The 17,813-nt window shown below is 36.9% G+C and overlaps 1 protein-coding gene across 1 annotated transcript in view; it reads right to left on the bottom strand.

The window, feature by feature from the left end:
* LOC130239681 (putative ATP-dependent RNA helicase DHX57) overlaps positions 1-17,014 on the bottom strand; it is a 32,195-nt gene extending 15,181 nt beyond the window's left edge. Inside the window, 14 exon segments of the mRNA XM_056470980.1 lie at positions 276-476; positions 581-754; positions 3,166-3,262; positions 3,347-3,463; positions 9,242-9,344; positions 9,346-9,460; positions 9,589-9,620; positions 9,622-9,644; positions 11,016-11,149; positions 11,223-11,306; positions 11,308-11,345; positions 13,719-13,917; positions 14,001-14,120; positions 16,923-17,014. Coding sequence (XP_056326955.1) covers positions 276-476; positions 581-754; positions 3,166-3,262; positions 3,347-3,463; positions 9,242-9,344; positions 9,346-9,460; positions 9,589-9,620; positions 9,622-9,644; positions 11,016-11,149; positions 11,223-11,306; positions 11,308-11,345; positions 13,719-13,917; positions 14,001-14,101 — 1,418 coding nt within the window. The 5' untranslated portion in view covers positions 14,102-14,120; positions 16,923-17,014.
* Positions 17,015-17,813: the final 799 nt, after the last annotated feature.

Genomic DNA, 17,813 nt, shown 5'->3' with positions numbered 1-17,813 from the left:
AATAATTCCTTACTATAACTGTGTAGATGTAAAATTTTGCAATAACTATTTTGCTAAAAATACATTATTTAAGTTTCTCTTTTTATTCAAATACAGTAATTTCAGTGAAATTGAAAACAGTTTCACTGAATATGAAGTGTCTTAAACCCCAGTTAATCAAGTAAAAGTCAAAAATTATTCTAAGCTATTCCAATTTAAAGAGATATTATATAAAATTTTACAGTAGATCTACTTAGTACGTATAGCATTGCAGGTTGTCCTTTAATGATGCTTACCTTAGACAGAGCTGCTCCAGAGGAACTCTCTGGATCTCCGGCAGCTGCTGTTGGCTCAGATGGTGTGTGAAGCGATGGTTTGTAAACAGATGAAAGCAAACCCCTGATGCCACACGACCAGCACGGCCTTTTCTCTGAAGAGCATTGGCACGGGACACCCACACATCTTCTAGACTCTCCATACTGCGACTGGCATCATACCTATCGCACACAAAACCCAAATGTTTAGCGTATTTCAGCTAAATGCTTTTACATGGTTCATGAAATATCAGCATCATCCCCAATATGTAGTACATTTATCAAACCTTTTCTCTTTCATCCGTCCAGAGTCTATGACATACACCACATCATCGATGGTGACAGATGTTTCAGCAATGTTTGTGGAAATGATGATTTTGGTTACACCATCCTGTGGGCGGGTAAACACAGCCTGCTGCTCCTCATTGGACAGGGACGAGTGTAGAGGATAAACTACACACCTGCAAATGTTACGCACCAACAAGATGTCACCATCAACTATTAACAGGAGAATCTGAAATAAATATGTCCGGTCACATGTTGTTTTATTATAAATATTATTCGTATTAGGGCTGCACAATATATCGTTTCAGCATCGATACCACAATGTGTTCATCCACAATAGTCACATAGCAGGATCTAGATTATAGTCAGAGATTATTTCAGGAGCTACAGTTGAAAACACTGATTTGTGGAGTCATTGTGAAGTTTAATTATAGTTACTGAAATATTTGTCAATAGGTAAATTATTCAGGCACAAGAATTATAATGTTTGCAATTTTTTAAAAGATTAACTATAATTATGTATATTCAATGAAGGCTATATTATGTTATATAAACAAAAAAAGTGCCACACAATCAATTTTTGTGACATGTCTTGAGTATTCTATAGTCTTTGATTATACTCAATATCGCAGTATGTATGACAGAAAAATAAAGCATTGCAATGACATTTTTTCCAATATCGTGCAGCCCTAATATGTATAGTGTACTAGTGATTCTCAACTTCAGTCTGCACTTTTTCTCACATTCGTCTCTCTACACTACTGATTTATATGTGTTTACATGGACATCAGTAATCGAATTATTTGCCTTAATCTTATTAAGACAATAATAAGATTGAGGTGTTAACATGAGTTGCTTTTTGAATGTTTCTTTCAGCATCCTGTTTTACATGTTATAACGCCACGCTATCCGCATTTCCTCCGGAGTTTCATGTAATTTCGGGGGTTTCATTTATTTGTCGACTTTAACTGAGGTTTGGCACTGTCACTTTCTTTCTGGAACATTTCATGCCCTTCAAGTACAACATAAATCACTTATAGAAAATCGAGTTTTACGATTTAAGCATTTTACAATCTTTTTTTATTATTATTTTTGGCAGTTTTTCACCTTTTATATTGGCATAGGCTAGTTGAGAACAGACAAGAACGCATTGGAAGCAGTGAAAGGGTATGGATCAGCACGGGACCTTGAGCTGGGAATCGAACTCGGGTCGCTGTGAGAACCATGGTGCTACAGTATATGTCAGTGTGGGAATATACATTTATATAATCCAGTTCCAAATTATCAATAATCTATATATATATATAACTGAAATGTTATATTCTTTGGTTATTAATTAGCTCATTTCATTCAAAACTCTAGCTAGGGTGTGACAGATCTTAAAATCTCTTGGTTTCTTGAGCACTGACTGTGCCAAAGTGATGCAAATGCTAAAGGCATCGTCTCAACGACTCTTCTTTTGTCTTTGGGTGATACTTTCAAGCTTGTCAAGTGGCTGTCTCCAGTACTTTATTTGAATGCTTTGTGTTCATGCTAAAATGTATCATGAATAAGTACTTATATTGGGGCTGGGGGGAAAGGCAATTTACCCTGCTGACAACAAAACTTCATTTGCATGCTTTGTTTAGGTTTGTCCCCACATCTATGCGTCACTGTTTGTAAAATGTATAAAAACTTAGTGCTTGCTGAACTAACTGAGTTCTTTCGATGACGAGTTCGTCTTATTAAAGGATTCTGCTTTGTAGATACCCGAAAGTTCTCCCTGGTTTTTGGTTTTGGTGCTGTGAGCCAGCTAGAGAAATTCACAACATCAGCGTACTTAACCACAAGGCTACTGGTGCCGACAGCGATTTGCAATCTTTAAAATGTTTGTGTACTTGTTATACAAAGGCATTACGTACATTGCGCTTTTAATTTTGCTACATTATTATAATTTTTTATTTAATTTCCTCTCCAATTCGAAATGGTACACTGCTGAATTTCTACTATTCTCAATGGCTTTTGCCACTAACCATTTACATTTACCATATAGTCACCTTGGAATTATAAGGTACTATCTGCGTTCTGAATGATTTTGAGATATTGAGCTTCAAAGTTTTTCCCTTCCATAGCAAACAGTATGTGTGAAACATTTGTTTTTTAAATAAAAAGTCTTAAAATGTTAACAACTTATAAAAAAACATCTTTTAATGTAAATAAGCTGTCATTTAATACGAATATATGAATAACTCCATTTTGACAAAAATGTCAGATAGATCCTTATAATTCTAAGGTGATGATATGTTCACAGCAGTACACCCATTCTGGACAAATATTTTTCAATGAAACTTTTGAGGGACACAATACATCTGTTTTTATGTATGCTTATGAGAAAGGGGACAAGGGTGTCTTATTAAAATAAAAATAAAATCTTGATAAACAAGAAAAAGTTTAGATTAGAAACAAATAGGCTCTAAAATAGTCTTTCTTTAGTTGATTTTTAGATAAAATGTGTTTTGCTTTTTGACGTATCGACTTGCTTTATGCACTTTATGCAACTACCAATTTGCAAGTAACAATAACTACTGGCCCCATTAGAACGACATACCTGTTTGTTCTTCTATTATTGAACATCCTGTTAGACTGCAGCTGCTCATATAATTGCTTTATTTCAGCCAGCCCTGGTAGGAAGACCAAAACAGCCCCTGTGCACATAAAAAACAATCGATCGTCAAGAAGGCTGTAATTATTATTAGAGACAAAATGCAGTGTTTATGATGCTTTTTTACCTGGAGGGTAGCTGTGGTCTCCATCAACAATCCACTCCAACAGACTCTCCACCAGGTCCATGTTGATTTTGTCAAGATCCATAGCAGCCAATGTTTTCACCACAGACTTTGAATAATCTTAACAAGATATGAACAAAGATTACTCATTCATTAGAGTTCAGTGTTTTAAACAATATACACAAACAAACACACAAACACACATCTAATTTAAAAAATGACTTTAAAGTTATGCCATTTTGTAAATCTCATGTGTCCCTACAATGCATTTATAATGTTTCAGTTCAAAAACGGCCCACAGATCATTTATGACACCACATCGCAAATGCCCCTTCAGGGTCAAAGGATTTTTATTAGACTTTCTTTGAATACAAAAGAGACAAATGAATATTAAAAGTATTTTTTTTTATGTCAGCTGTCAAATGCACTCAGCTTTATGTCAAAAAGTTTGCATGTAAATGGTTAGGGATGACAAAGCATGTGTATCAGAATATTAGATCTGTGTTACTTTGACTATGCAGACAGCACAAAACTAATGCAATTCAAGCAACCCTCATGCCCTTGAGAGAAATTTATATTAACTGTGAATATTGTAATGCAAATAAAAATTTTAAATGTTATTCCTTTATTTTATGTGGTCTTAACTAATATGCACTTGCACTAAAATCAATAATTTGTTCAGGGTTAATGCAGGAATCCTAAAGGTAATTTCAATACCTTTTTAAGACTTTTTAAAGACCTTCTCAGAATATTTTAAGACCTCATCGCCACTTCAAGTTCTAATCAGTATCAAACCTTTAACTTAATAAACAGTCGTTAATAAACCGTAGTAGTTAAATAAATGAATGGAGCACAGCCGTGAAACAGAACTTGGATAAGTTCGGAAGAAACAATCCTTGAAAGAATAAATTATGTGGTTGTTTTCAGCGACAGGTTTCAGCCACTGTTTAAACTCGTCTTTCTCCAACCAGGAGTATGCAAACTTGCATTTTCCCATTTTGCCGTCTGTTTTGCTCTATGGCAGGGCTATTCAATTAGTTTGTCATAGGGGCCAGTTCATGAAAAGCATCCCAAATGAGGGGCTGGAGAGATATGATAATATAAGTGATGACACAACAGCATATAAGAGCCCATATCTTGTATTTTTGCTCCTTAAGACACCCAACATGGTTTTACGGTTATCATGTCTAATGTAAATTTAAAGAGCCCATATTATAGATGAAATAGGGTCATATTTAGGTTGTAAGGGTCTCCAACAACAGTCTAATATGCATGCAAGGTCAAACAACACTTTGATGGTCTTATAATCTGCATTTATTTTTACCTAATTATCCCAGCGACTCCCATATGAATCGTTCAGCGATTCATTTGTTCCCAAACCCTCCTCAGCGCGAAGCTAATCTGCGCTGATTGGACCAATGGCAGCCTGCTGCGATTGGTCGACAGTGACAGGCTTCAGCGCGAGACAGAGTGAAATGCCCAGCTGCTAATCTACAATATAAAAGTAGTCACAGTGCATACACGCTTCATAGTGGATTTTGGCTGCCAGTGGGTGAATGTAAACACAGACGATGGACTAGAAAATACTGACGACGAACTATTTTATTGAGCAAAAAGTCCAAGAACTGGCGAGGAGATCTCCTAGCCTCCTAGTCACAGTCTTCTTACTCTTTTCACACACACACACACACAAAGGGCCTGCGCGTCCATAAATGAGCGGCTGAATAGAGAGGGCGCGGCGCTCAGTTATATCCGCGAATACCCGTGCGTTACACACACACACACACAGGGCCGGCGCGTCCATAAAGGAGCGGCTGAATTGAGGCGGCGCGGCGCTCAGTTATATCCGCGAATACCCGTGCGTTGCACACACGAGGAGACACACACACACAGGGCCGGCGCGTCCATAAATGAGCGGCTGAATTGAGGCGGCGCGGCGCTCGGTTATATCCGCGAATACCCGTGCGTTACACACACACACACACAGGGCCGGCGCGTCCATAAAGGAGCGGCTGAATTGAGGCGGCACGGCGCTCAGTTATATCCGCGACTACCCGTGCGTTACACACACACGAGGAGACACACACAGGGCCGGCGCGTCCATAAATGAGCGGCTGAATTGAGGCGGCGCGGTGCTCAGTTATATCCGCGAATACCTGTGCGTTACACACACGGGGAGACACACACACACCCACACACACATTACTTGACCGTTGCATGTGTGTAAACAGCTGACGATCCGTAATCAAAGCGGCACGCGTCGCGTTTTCAACGTGGCTTTACACGCGATATGAGAATATAAAGAGTTAACCTGATACAGTACACGCGGTTACAAGTAACAAAACACAACTAAATACATCATTTGCAAGATAGAGTAAACGAGGCAATAATTTTAATCGCACGTACTTACACTGGTGAAATGGGGGTAGAAACTGATCCATGATGCTCTGATCCATGTTCAGACAGTCTTCACTGATCCTTCCTTTAACAAACTGATGAAGTTTTCTTTGAAAGCATATAGTTTTCAGAAGCATTAGAACTGCTCAAGGCTGGGCTATAATGCTGAGGTTTCCTCTTTAATTAGACTCAATAATATCCATCTGCACAGCGTGACTTCATTCGACCGGTGTCTGTCTGTGTGTGTGTGTGAGACTTTTTTTTCTGTTAGCGGGCGGGGCCGCAGGTTTCAAATCTCCCGGGTTTGCGCGCCCAACTACTTGTGTTTCGTAGCTGCGTCATCGCGAAACACCTAATGACTCGTTAACAAGACGACTCGTTTGAAGCACTATGAGTCGACTCTTTTATAGATGAATCAATAGTTTTAAACACTGTACACTTACAGATTTAAGCCTTAGCTGGATATTTCACTTCACTTAGAGCTGTGTTACACACTACATGGAAGGGCATTTTCAAAAACCCATAATATGGGCTCTTTAAGCTTTATATTAGGTTAGTATTTAAATGAAATGTTGTTATCATCTGCGTTCACATTCATACATAATCATTTTAATAAATTGGCATATAATCTAATATTGTAAATAGAGAACTTGCAGGCGAAAAAGACGCGAGATGTGAACGGCCCGCAGCTACAGTTAATCCAGTGTGCGTGGGTATTAGCCTTGGTGTAGCTATAAGCTCGGAAATATGCTAAAGTATCTAACTGTTTTCGGCTGCTAGCACCACTCACTCGCTTAATGTCAGGTGACTCATGCTCTGCGCAGCCTTCAACTGCAGCTTGTGCTGTATTGAACAGACGCACATTACTTCATAACTATAGCGGCCGTTTTTCGACTGAACTAAATTTATTTTTGATGTCTTGGTCACACTATTTGGAGGGCCGGAAGAAATTGCCCACATGTGGAGAGCGTCCTGCGTTTGTCGCAAATGACAAATGATCACCCAGACAGAGGAGCTTGGCCGGATGGACCCGGCCCAAGTTAATCAAAGAAAATAAATATATGCTTTTTTGGAGTCAACACTTTGGACAACGCTTGAACTAAATTTAAGACCTCGTAAAAACGGGATTAAGACTTTTTACCTTAGTTTTCTCATAATTGATTTATCAACGTTTAATACTCTTTAAGACCCAGTGGACACCCTGTTGTTACAATGTACTTGTGTAAATGTTTTACATTGTACTTATGAGTGATTAAATAGCTGTATGTAGTTACATCTGTAATTACACTGTTGACCATCCCTGTTGACCTCAACCCACTCTTAAACCTACCTAAACCTGTACATAAACCCACCCAAATCCCACCTCAGGAGTACCAGAAGTGTTCTGCAATTCATTATGAACACATTAAGTACATTGTATTTACTTTATGATGCAGCAACATAGTAGTTAAGGCCACCTAATATAAAGTGAGACCAAAAAGTTACTAATAATATTTAAACACATCAGTGGACTTTTGTAGTGGATTCATGCAAGATCTTTTGGTGCCACTTTACAACGGTTGTATTAGTTAACATAAATTAACAGCAAACAACACATCTGTTAAGCATTACTTAATCTTTGTTAACATTAACTAAACATATATTAATGCGTTTAATGCATTAGTTAATGATGAACAGTGACTTTGTTCAGCATTATATAATCTTTGTTAAGGTTAAGTTACATTCTATTCTAATCTCTACACGAACAGCTTAATTAGTTCATGTTTACTTACACATGCTTTACAATAAACGCTTATTATTAGTAAGGTAGTAGATGGGTTTAGGTATTGGATAGGATTAGGAATGTAGAACAAAATCATAATTACTAATAAACAACCAATATCCTAATAGTAAGCAGGTACGGATAAACCAGTTCAGGTGAGAATCGGAACTTAAATTAAAATGTTGTCCTTCAAATCTTGGCTTCAACGTGCATGTTATTCATGTTTGTATGCTAACATGATTTACCATTAACAAAGCATTCATTAGCCTTTGTGTTGTCCCAGAATACTAAATACACACCAAGTACACTGTATTTTGTTTTTGATGCAACTTCATAGTAGTTAAGGCTACGTATTATAAAGTGGGACCAAACATTGTTTAGATGTTAAAATTGTGCTCAGATCATTTTTGACACTTAAGAGAATTAGCAAACTTATTGCAGTGTACATTATCTACTTTACATCACCTACATCATCTAATGTTTTTCCAATGTTATCTAATCCATGAACAAATACTTTAGTGTATGTAAGTAAACAAACTAACTAAGCTGTTTATGTAAAGAGATTTGAATAGAATGTGTCAATTAACATTAGCATAGGCTTGGGCGGTATCCAAATTTTGATACCGTCAAACCTCCTCCCTATTTTACCTCGGTATACGGTATTACCATGCATTGTAAAAAAATTATGATGCTAGGCTCAGACAGCGTCACCAAACTGTTGGCTTTTGCCTAAACCATTCAGAAACTGAATAGCGTACATGCAACCTTAAGGTTCGCGGTCACCTGTTTTATTTTCTAAACAAAATTTTGGGGGGGGGGGGGGGGGGGGGGGGGGGGGGGGGGGGGAGAAGGAGTGGAGAGATGATGTGTTCGCGAACAGAAGAGCAAGTCCAAAAACCACCCAGCTAGATGATACAGAGTCCAGACATCCTATAACAAGCCTGTATAAACACACACAGCACGACGCTCTCTCTCATTCACACAGACAGACAGCACCAAGCCAGCGATGCACAGCATCACGCTCCCTCTCTCTCCTCATTCAACCACACACACCACACACACATTATATATATATAATATATATGTGTGGTGGTGTGTGTGTGTGTGTGTGTGTGTGTTATATATATATATATATATATATATAAATTTTTTCAATTTTTTATTTTATTTTATTTATATATAGACAGCACCAAAAAAGTGACATCCAGCATCACGCTCTCTCTCATTCACACACACACACACACACGAACAGCATCTACGTAGATGCGCGCGTGCTCACTCGCTCGGGGGAGCGATATTGTTAGACCGCCCACACCAAATTACACCAAAGTTATCGACCGCTCCCGTGATCTAATCCTGAACAAAGTCAGTGTTTACCATAAGTTGATGTTAACTAATGCATTAACACATTGATATACGTTTAGCGAACATTAACAAAGATTAAGTTATGCTTAACTGATGAGTTGTTCGTTGTTAGTTCATGTTAAAGAATACATTACTAACGCTAACCAAAACAACATTATGGAAAGTATTACCAATCTTTTATGATGTCAAACAGTAACATTAGCCATTAAAGGAAGCTGACAAGTATAAAGTATAATAGGAACCACTTTACAAGAAGGGAGTAGTTTTTTAAACACTATAGCTTAAATTGCTCAAACAGTCCATAGACCAATCCATGAAAACCCCCCACAAAACAGCACAAGAAAACAACTGGTAATGACTCAAACTGTTCTTACTGCAATATCGGACAGTGAGATCCTGTTGACTGAGCTGCTGATCAGAAACTGAGTCCTGACGGACTCCTTTTTTCTGAAGGAGGTGAAGGACCAGCCACGTCATCATTATCATCAAAGTCTTCAATAGGAGCCCGTCCCTTCCCAGTTGCACCACCCTGACCGGAGGAACGATTTTGCTTTGTGGAGCGCCGGTATGGACTGCCATCTTCAATTACATACCTTTATTGCAAATGAACAAAAACCTGGTGATTTAAAATTCTCATATTTTTCATTTAGTAAAGAATACATGTGAATAATAAATAATTGTGTTTTAAAGCAAAATGTTTTTTGGATATTGATGTGAATACCTGGTCTTGGCAATGGCATCTTCAAGGAAGAAACTGCTCTACTGGGAAAGTACGTCCTAAAGATGGAAGGAATTTTGAAATGTATTTAAAATGTAAAGTAATAATAAGGTAAGAAATGTGTGGTACAAAAAGGTGATATAATAGAAGTAAATATAAAAGATCTTAAATATTGGGGCAATGTCTCTCGCTACATACATATGTAAAAATAATAATAATAATAATAATAATAATAAAGATAACAAGAAAGTCAGAATTATTAGCCCCCCTGTTTATTTTTTCCCCAATTTCTGTTTAACGGAGAGAAGAGTTTTTCAACACATTTCCAATCATAATAGTTTTAATAACTCATTTCTAATAACTGATTTATTTTATGTTTGCCATGATGACAGTAAATAATATTTTACAAGATATTTTTCAAGAAACTTCTATACAGCTTGAAGTGACATTTAAGGCTTAACTAGCACTGGTACAGCCTAGCCTCTTCACCCTTCAGCCTTGTGTATTACTCCCCGCCCACATACAGCGACAAACAGAGGACACTCTTCAGTTTGACAAATATTGCTGCTGTTGGCAACATAATGTACTTTTGAGGCTTTTTTATTTATAAGGATAGTGCCTATTTTAAAAGGTTTATAATTTTGGAGCATTAGAGTCAGTGCATCGGCCGCCATCAGCCTGTCTGAACAGACCAAAGAAAGTGACGGTGGACGTTCCGCCACAAGATGGCGACAGAGACCGCATAATAAGTCCTTAGGGGAGAAAAGCAACAAGGTAAGAGACGTTCTAAGTCGATCTTTCTCTTTGTATTTGTAGTGGTGTATTTATACTGGGTACCAAGAAACTGCTAGCTTTGCTTTGGCTTTTTTGGGGTAATTATTATGATATCCGGATTGCTACAGAGAAATACTGGGAAATCTGTAGATTGATGGCACTTCATGCCATTCACCTTATAATCTTAATATGTGAGCAAAAATTACCTGTTTTGCCATCACTATGGATGTGCGATATAGCTGTATATCGGCACTAGTGGGGAACACTAAGGCACTCAGCTTGCGCCCTCGAGCCAACACACGCCTCCCACCAGTGCCGATATACAGCCATATCGCACTGCTACTCGTGTTATATTGCTCATAAACAATGAATAATAAATATAATGCATACATAAATGTAATTTTTTATAAAATAATTTATTTTGAAAGGACATTAGGAGAGTAAATAATAATAAGTACGTGTTTGTGTATTTATTATTATTTACTCTGCTATCATCCTATTAAAATAAGATATCTAAATGAATACAATCGTAATGGCAAACCCCTTTTAACGACAAATCCCAGAGAACAGAGTTTAATAACTTAAAAAAAAATATTTCCCCCAGAGCTGTATATAAAATCAAATGTCTTATGAAACATAAATGATGTAGGGTTTACCTGGTATATGGATGCTGGGGCAGTTGTTGAAATACTGTGAGAACAGTTCAGCATTCAGTGTTGCACTCATCATAATTACTTTCAGATCTGTCCTTTTTACAATCAGATCCTTCAAAACCAGCAAGAGGAAGTCACTGCAAGACAAGTATTGTGCTAGTATTAGATTCATGTGACGGTTTATTTATGAGCATTTGTGTTTCCACAAACCTCTCTTCTGTTCGTTCATGGACCTCATCCACGATCACATGTGTGACGCCGCTGAGCTCAGGATCACCTTCTAACCTCCTCAAAAACACCAGTTGTGCAGAACATCAGCCTGGTGATGGAGGACTGGGCACAACAAAACACAGAAACTTATATTAATAGGCTAGGTATTATTGCTTAACACTACCATGCAAAAATCACACAGTCAGAAAGGAAAAAAGAAATAAACAAAAACAAAAAAAAATAAAAATGGAAACTAAATATTTTATTCAGCAATGATTTATTAAATTGAAAAGAAATAAAAGTAAAGACATCACAATGTTTGACAAATAATATTATTCTTATTCACCTAATGGTAAAGAGAGAGAAGAGAGAGCTGATTTATTATTCTGATTTATTATTTTATTTATTTATTTTTACTTATATTTAATTATTATACCATAAAATAATACTATACTACTATTTGCTGTGTTTACTATTTTATATATATAGCCCTGAATTATTAGCCCCCCTGTTTATTTTTTTCCCCCAATTTCTGTTTAACGGAGAGAAGATTTTGTCAACACATTTCTAAACACAATAGTTTTAATAACTCATTTCTAATAACTGAATTATTTTATCGTTGCCATGATTCTATACAGCTCCTATACAGCTTAAAGTGATTTCTAAATGCCTAACTAGGTTAACTAGGCAGGATAGGGTAATTAGGCAAGCTATTGTATAATGATGGTTTGTTCTGTGGACACTCAAAAAAATTTGCTTTAAGGGGTTAATAATTTTGTCCTTAAAATGGTTCATAAAAAATTTAAAACTGACTTCAACTGTATTAAAAAATAAAAATAAATAAATATATATATATATAAAATAAATAAATAAATAATAAATAATATATATATATATATATAATATATATATATATATATATATATATAATTATATATATATATATTATATATATATATATATAAAATTATATGTATATATATAAATAATATATGTATTAATGTATACATATAAACTCCTATAATGTCTTTTGTCGGACGAAGGGAGACTGAGCAGAAGGAACACTGGGCAGCTTGTTTGTTCGCTTCTTTATAAGTTTCAGGGTGTGTTGTCTGTAAGTGTTTATAAAGGCATTGTTGCTGTGCACGACTTTCTTATCACAAATATTTTCGTGTTTCAGCTGATGAGCAGGAACACACGATACGTTACCTCTCTGCCATTGTGTCATTCTGTAATGCAGAAGTGTGCGATTTGCATGTGTTGAGTACGTAAGTTATCTGAAAGGCACATTATCGCTCACGTCACGTTCCACCACAGCAGATTGATTGGTGTAATGTCTTGTATACAAAGCGTCAATGACGCTAAAACATTTAATTATGCAGAATTTATTAAAATATAGTTAAAATATCGATACTTTAAAAAAAATCGATACCAAATTAAAAGCTTATCGATATATCGATACTCAAGCATCGATGTGAACATCCATACTTAACATTCAAGTGAACTTTCTTTAAGTTCACGGTCCACAAAACATTCACAACAGGAACTAATTTCAACTATGATAATTTCAGAAGAATCATGTGACAACCTGAACCTGAAGAATCATGTGACAGCTGAAACACCAACAATATTTGTCATAAGAAAGTCGTACACATCAACAATACAAGCAGCCTTTATAAACACTTACAGACAACACACCCTGAAACTTATAAAGAAGCAGAACAAAAACAAGCTGCCCAGTGTTCCTCTGCTCAGTCTCCTCTGTCCGACAAAAGAAAACTAGAGTAATGGCTGCTGAAAATCAGCTTTGCCATTACATGAACAAACTACATTTAAAATAAATACTAGAAATACTGGAAAGCTTTTAACAGTTAGAAATCAGTGGAGTTGCTTTTCAGTCTGAATTAAAATGAACTGAACTTCAACAGTGTCATTTATACTAAACGGAACTGAATCCGTTTTAATTAACTAGAACTAAACCAGCACTCTACCACTACTCTCCTGCCTGCCTGACTTGCTGGAATGTTCCACAATTAGAAATATTTTATGTATTTGTATCTTTTTTCTTCACCTATGTTAAGCTGCTTTGACACAATCTACATTGTAAAAAGCGCTACAGAAATAAAGATGAATTGATCTGAATTACGATTCTAAAAATATTTTACAATATTGTTGTTTTATGACTGTTCTCTCAAAAACATTACAAAAAATCTTACCAACCCCAGCTTTTAAAATGGATTTTTGGGATCTGTTATGTGATACATTTGTTTTTTGATAAAAAAAAAATCTTTATTACAAATATTATTTTATTTTAAAAATTGAATTGAAAAGCAAGAAAACACAAAAATGACAAATAAAGTCAATAAATTAATTGATCTACAAACAAAATGACATATTCTTGTGCATTTTCTATCATTTATACCAATAATAAATCAACAAATGGTAAAAGATGATGAAAATCTTATGACATGCAGTTGGTATGTAAAGTGGTGTTACCCTGACGGTCTCCAGGCGGATCTGGTAGCCTGTGGAGTGCCCCAGGGCCTCTGCTCGCTCCTGAGCCACTCGGGTTGCAACAGCAATGGCAGAGATTCTGCGTGGCTGAGTGCAAATAATGTTGGCTACTCTATCCGGCCGCCCAGTCAGGAGAAAATTATCCAGAATAAACTGAGGAATCTGAGTGGTTTTCCCACACCTGAAGTTACAGTAATAAAAATAAGATATGATATGTAAACAACAAGGGTTAACAGATTGTAAATATGCAGATCACAGTCCTACCCGGTCATCCCACTGATGACGAGAACCTGGTTCTTAACCAAACACTCCAATATGGCCTCTCTCTTCTGCCATGCTGGGAGTTTCTGCCTCTGCTCTTGCATTGATATATCGCCTCGATGACTGAAAGAAAAAGCACATAAATATCAGTTAAGCCAAATCAAAATAGTTTTTTTTTTTTGAAAGCTGTAGAAACACAACCAATAGAGTTTTTTTTTATTATTTCCCCGCATTAATTTACAAAAATAAATCTGTCTACACGAAAAGACCAAAAACACTGTGCTGCATGTTAAGAAGGCTTTTATGTGTTTATGATGGGTTCACACCAATCAGGGAATTAAGTATTTTTAGATACAAGTCAGGGCATCCTGCATTGCGAATAATGCAGATTACGCAATGCGTTTGCCGCAAAGGTGCAGAATTTGCCTCATTTGAATATTTCACATTTGGTGTGAACTCAACCATGTTGCCCAATCAGAAAGGAGAAAACAGTGCACACGCTAGCATTATGAGGTGAAAACACCAGTTATATAGGTTTGGACAACGAAACTGAAAAGCCGGGCTTTGGACAACAATGATTCATTAGTAGGGTGTAGTGCCTCCTTTTGCGGCCATACAGCATCAATTCTTGGGAATGATAGATACAAGTCCTGCACAGTGGCCAGAGAGATTTTGAGCCATTCTTCTTGCATTAATCTTGTGAAGGTGGACTCATTAGAAAACAAAACATGTTTCAAATTGTCCACACCCTAAGATTTTCGCTGCTGGCACCATTGAAACCTACGTTTGGCATTGGCACGAGTGACCAAATGAAAGTTGAGCAAGTGTGGTTTTATGTTTCCTGGATACAATCTGGGTTAGCAGTAATTTAAACTGAAAACCGGATTATTTTTCTTTAAGGAAAATCTCGCTTAATTTTTACTTATGATTTCTGAAAACAAGACAAAAAATTTCACTTCCTTCTTTTATCAGAATTTTCAGATATTTGGACAAGAAACATGACAAAACTTTAATCGCCCTATCATACACCTGGCACAATAAGGCGCAACATATGTTTGGAGCGATTTGTTGCTATTTTCAGACCAACGCAACCCTAATTTTAATTAATGAATTGATTATTAATTAATTTCTTACATTTATAAGCACTTTCTGGACACTCAAAGCACTTTACATATTTTTTGAGTGAATCTCTTTATCCGCCACCAGTGTGCAGTATCCACCTGGATGATGTGACGGCAGCCATATTGCGCCAGACACCACACACTAGCTGATTGGTGGCCAGAGGGCAAATTTGGCCAGGATGCCATGGTTAAACCCCTACTCTTTTTCAAAGGACATCATGGGAATTTTTAATGACCACAGAGAGTTGAGACCTCAGTTTAACATCTTATCCGAAAGACAGCGCTCATTGAGCAGGATACAGTCCCAATCAATATACTGTGGCGTTAGGACCCACACAGAAAACAGGTTGAGCTCCCCCTGCTGGTCTCACTAACACCCGCAACCTAGCTTTTCCATGTGGTCTCCCATGCAGGTACCAACTGGGCAAAGCCCTGCTTAGCTTCAATCGGCGACCATGTGAGAGTTGCAGAGAGCTAGTTGCCGGCTGGCAATTTTAAGAATAAGATGCGTGTTTAGATCCAGCTCAGTTTGACCACACTTTGTTATTATTGTTCATTTATTTATTTTCTGGAAATTAGAACTGAAATTAGAAATAGTTTTGAAACAAATCTTTGCGCTCTTCAAACTAAATTAAATATATAGGACGCCATGTAAATAGCAAATGCGCCAAGGCATGACACAAGTGACTCTCAAAGGGAATAATAATAATAATAATAATAATAATAATAATATAATAATATAATAATAATAATAATAAATGTTATTTGTAATGCACTTTTCTTAAACTCAAAGCGCTACAAGGAAAAATACTAACAATACAAGGCAAGCAAAACAGCACAACAATAAAAGATGCAATAAAACAATAAAAATATGAACCATAAAAAGTTAATAAATTGATCATCCTAAATTAAAAGTCTTAAGAGTCTTACGAAGTTTCTTAAAACAGTCCACAGATGTAACCGGGTGCTAGCCCATGCACTGCTTTGAAGGTTAAAATCAAGGTCTTAAAATCAATCTGTGATTTAATAGGAAGCCAGAGTAATTCTTGTAGCACAGGAGTAATATGGTTACGTGATGATGTGTGTGTCAGAACCCGTGCAGTGGAATTTTGTATATATTGTAATCTTCTGAGAGAACTTGTAGGTAAACCCCCAAAAAGTGAACTACAAACATCAAGACACGTGGATTCAGACACGCCCTTAATGCCTTTGTGCCATGCGCACATGTCTTTGCGCTTTAGGCTTTGCATATAGATTGTTAAAATAGAGCCCCATGTAAGAAGAGCATTTTTTGACAAGAAAAATTTTAGTTTTGTACATTAAACAACCTGATTTGATGTTTTTGTTCACTCTGCCTTTAGATGCATTTTGCTCTGTACTTTTAAAAGTTTAAATGCATCCTTTTTTTCTAGTAACAAAAAAAATCAGTGCAGCGTATTAAGCTTGTGTACATACACCTTGTATGCTTGTTCAAAAATGACAGAAGATTTATTTTACTGAAAAATAACCTGTACCTCATTAAACTTTACTTTAGTAAACAAATATTTAAATTTTTATTTTCATGAGCTCAAATATTCAAATGTATTGTCTGTGGAAAACACTCATCCACAGTGTACATGTTGATCAGATTCCCTCTATGGTCTCGGCCAATGAAATCTGAAGGTCTGGCTATGCTAATGATGATGTCTAGATTATAGAAAAATAAATCATCACTGCAACACTCTTTTGAAATAGGAGTGTGAGCAAATGACCTGAAAATTATGATACCATCAGACACATCAAAAACAGGTATTAATTGTGTTACCCGTTTTCTTTTGAACTCTCTGCACAGCTTCTTGTTCTCTTCCTGCATTTGCTCGGTTCTGATTTCAGTCTTCTTCACCATCCTCTTCCTCAAGTTAACATAGCTCTCGTTTTCTACTGGGATACATTCCTCGTCATCTTCATCATCTCCTTCGTCTTGTTCATCCTCACTCAGGATTTGTGCAACTAATTGAACACAGAGCTTTCATTATGTAGTGAAGTTTTATTTCAAGTATGATTAAATCATGGAGGTTTTAGGATGTTCGGTTCCTTACCTTCCTTTGGTTTCACTCTGTGGTTAGTGATCTCGGTGATGGATGACTGATCTCTAGTTGCTGTATTCCTGTTGTCTGCATTGTTTTTATTGCTTCGACTCTTTGCCGGTGTGACAGAGGGAGGAGCCAGCACAGGAGGTGGGGTACTATACTTGTGATGAGCAGCTGACAGCAGCTCTCTGACAGGACCATCCTCTTCCAGGCTGGAAATAAGGGTGTAGACTACTGGCTCACCTTCCTCTGAAGCACTGAGTGACTGACCGAACAGATACTCTGTGACACTGAGACGTCCAGCCCCTGAGAGTGATTCATCTGTACTACTGAAGGCCACAAGCGGAGGTTGAAAAGGATATAAACTGCCTGGTTGGAAACGAATCTCCAGCTGGTAAATTGGAGCATCTGTGTTGCTAAACCCCGGTTGACTTGCCTTACAAAAATCTCTTGAAGAGCTTGATTCTTGAACTTGGTGCTTGAACTTGCACCGATTACCAAACTTACAACCTGCCCCCTTAAGTAAAACTTGCAAATCTGATTGGACTCTGGCCGCTTTTCAGAATGCTTAGAGTCTGAAGTTTGATCCTGCGTTCATCCAACCACAGCAAATCAAGCTGAATTGT

The sequence above is a fragment of the Danio aesculapii genome, chromosome 13 (assembly GCF_903798145.1).
Source record: "Danio aesculapii chromosome 13, fDanAes4.1, whole genome shotgun sequence".
Taxonomy (NCBI): domain Eukaryota; kingdom Metazoa; phylum Chordata; class Actinopteri; order Cypriniformes; family Danionidae; genus Danio; species Danio aesculapii.
Note: the sequence above shows the minus strand (reverse complement) of the source record. Positions and strands in the feature narration are given on the sequence as shown.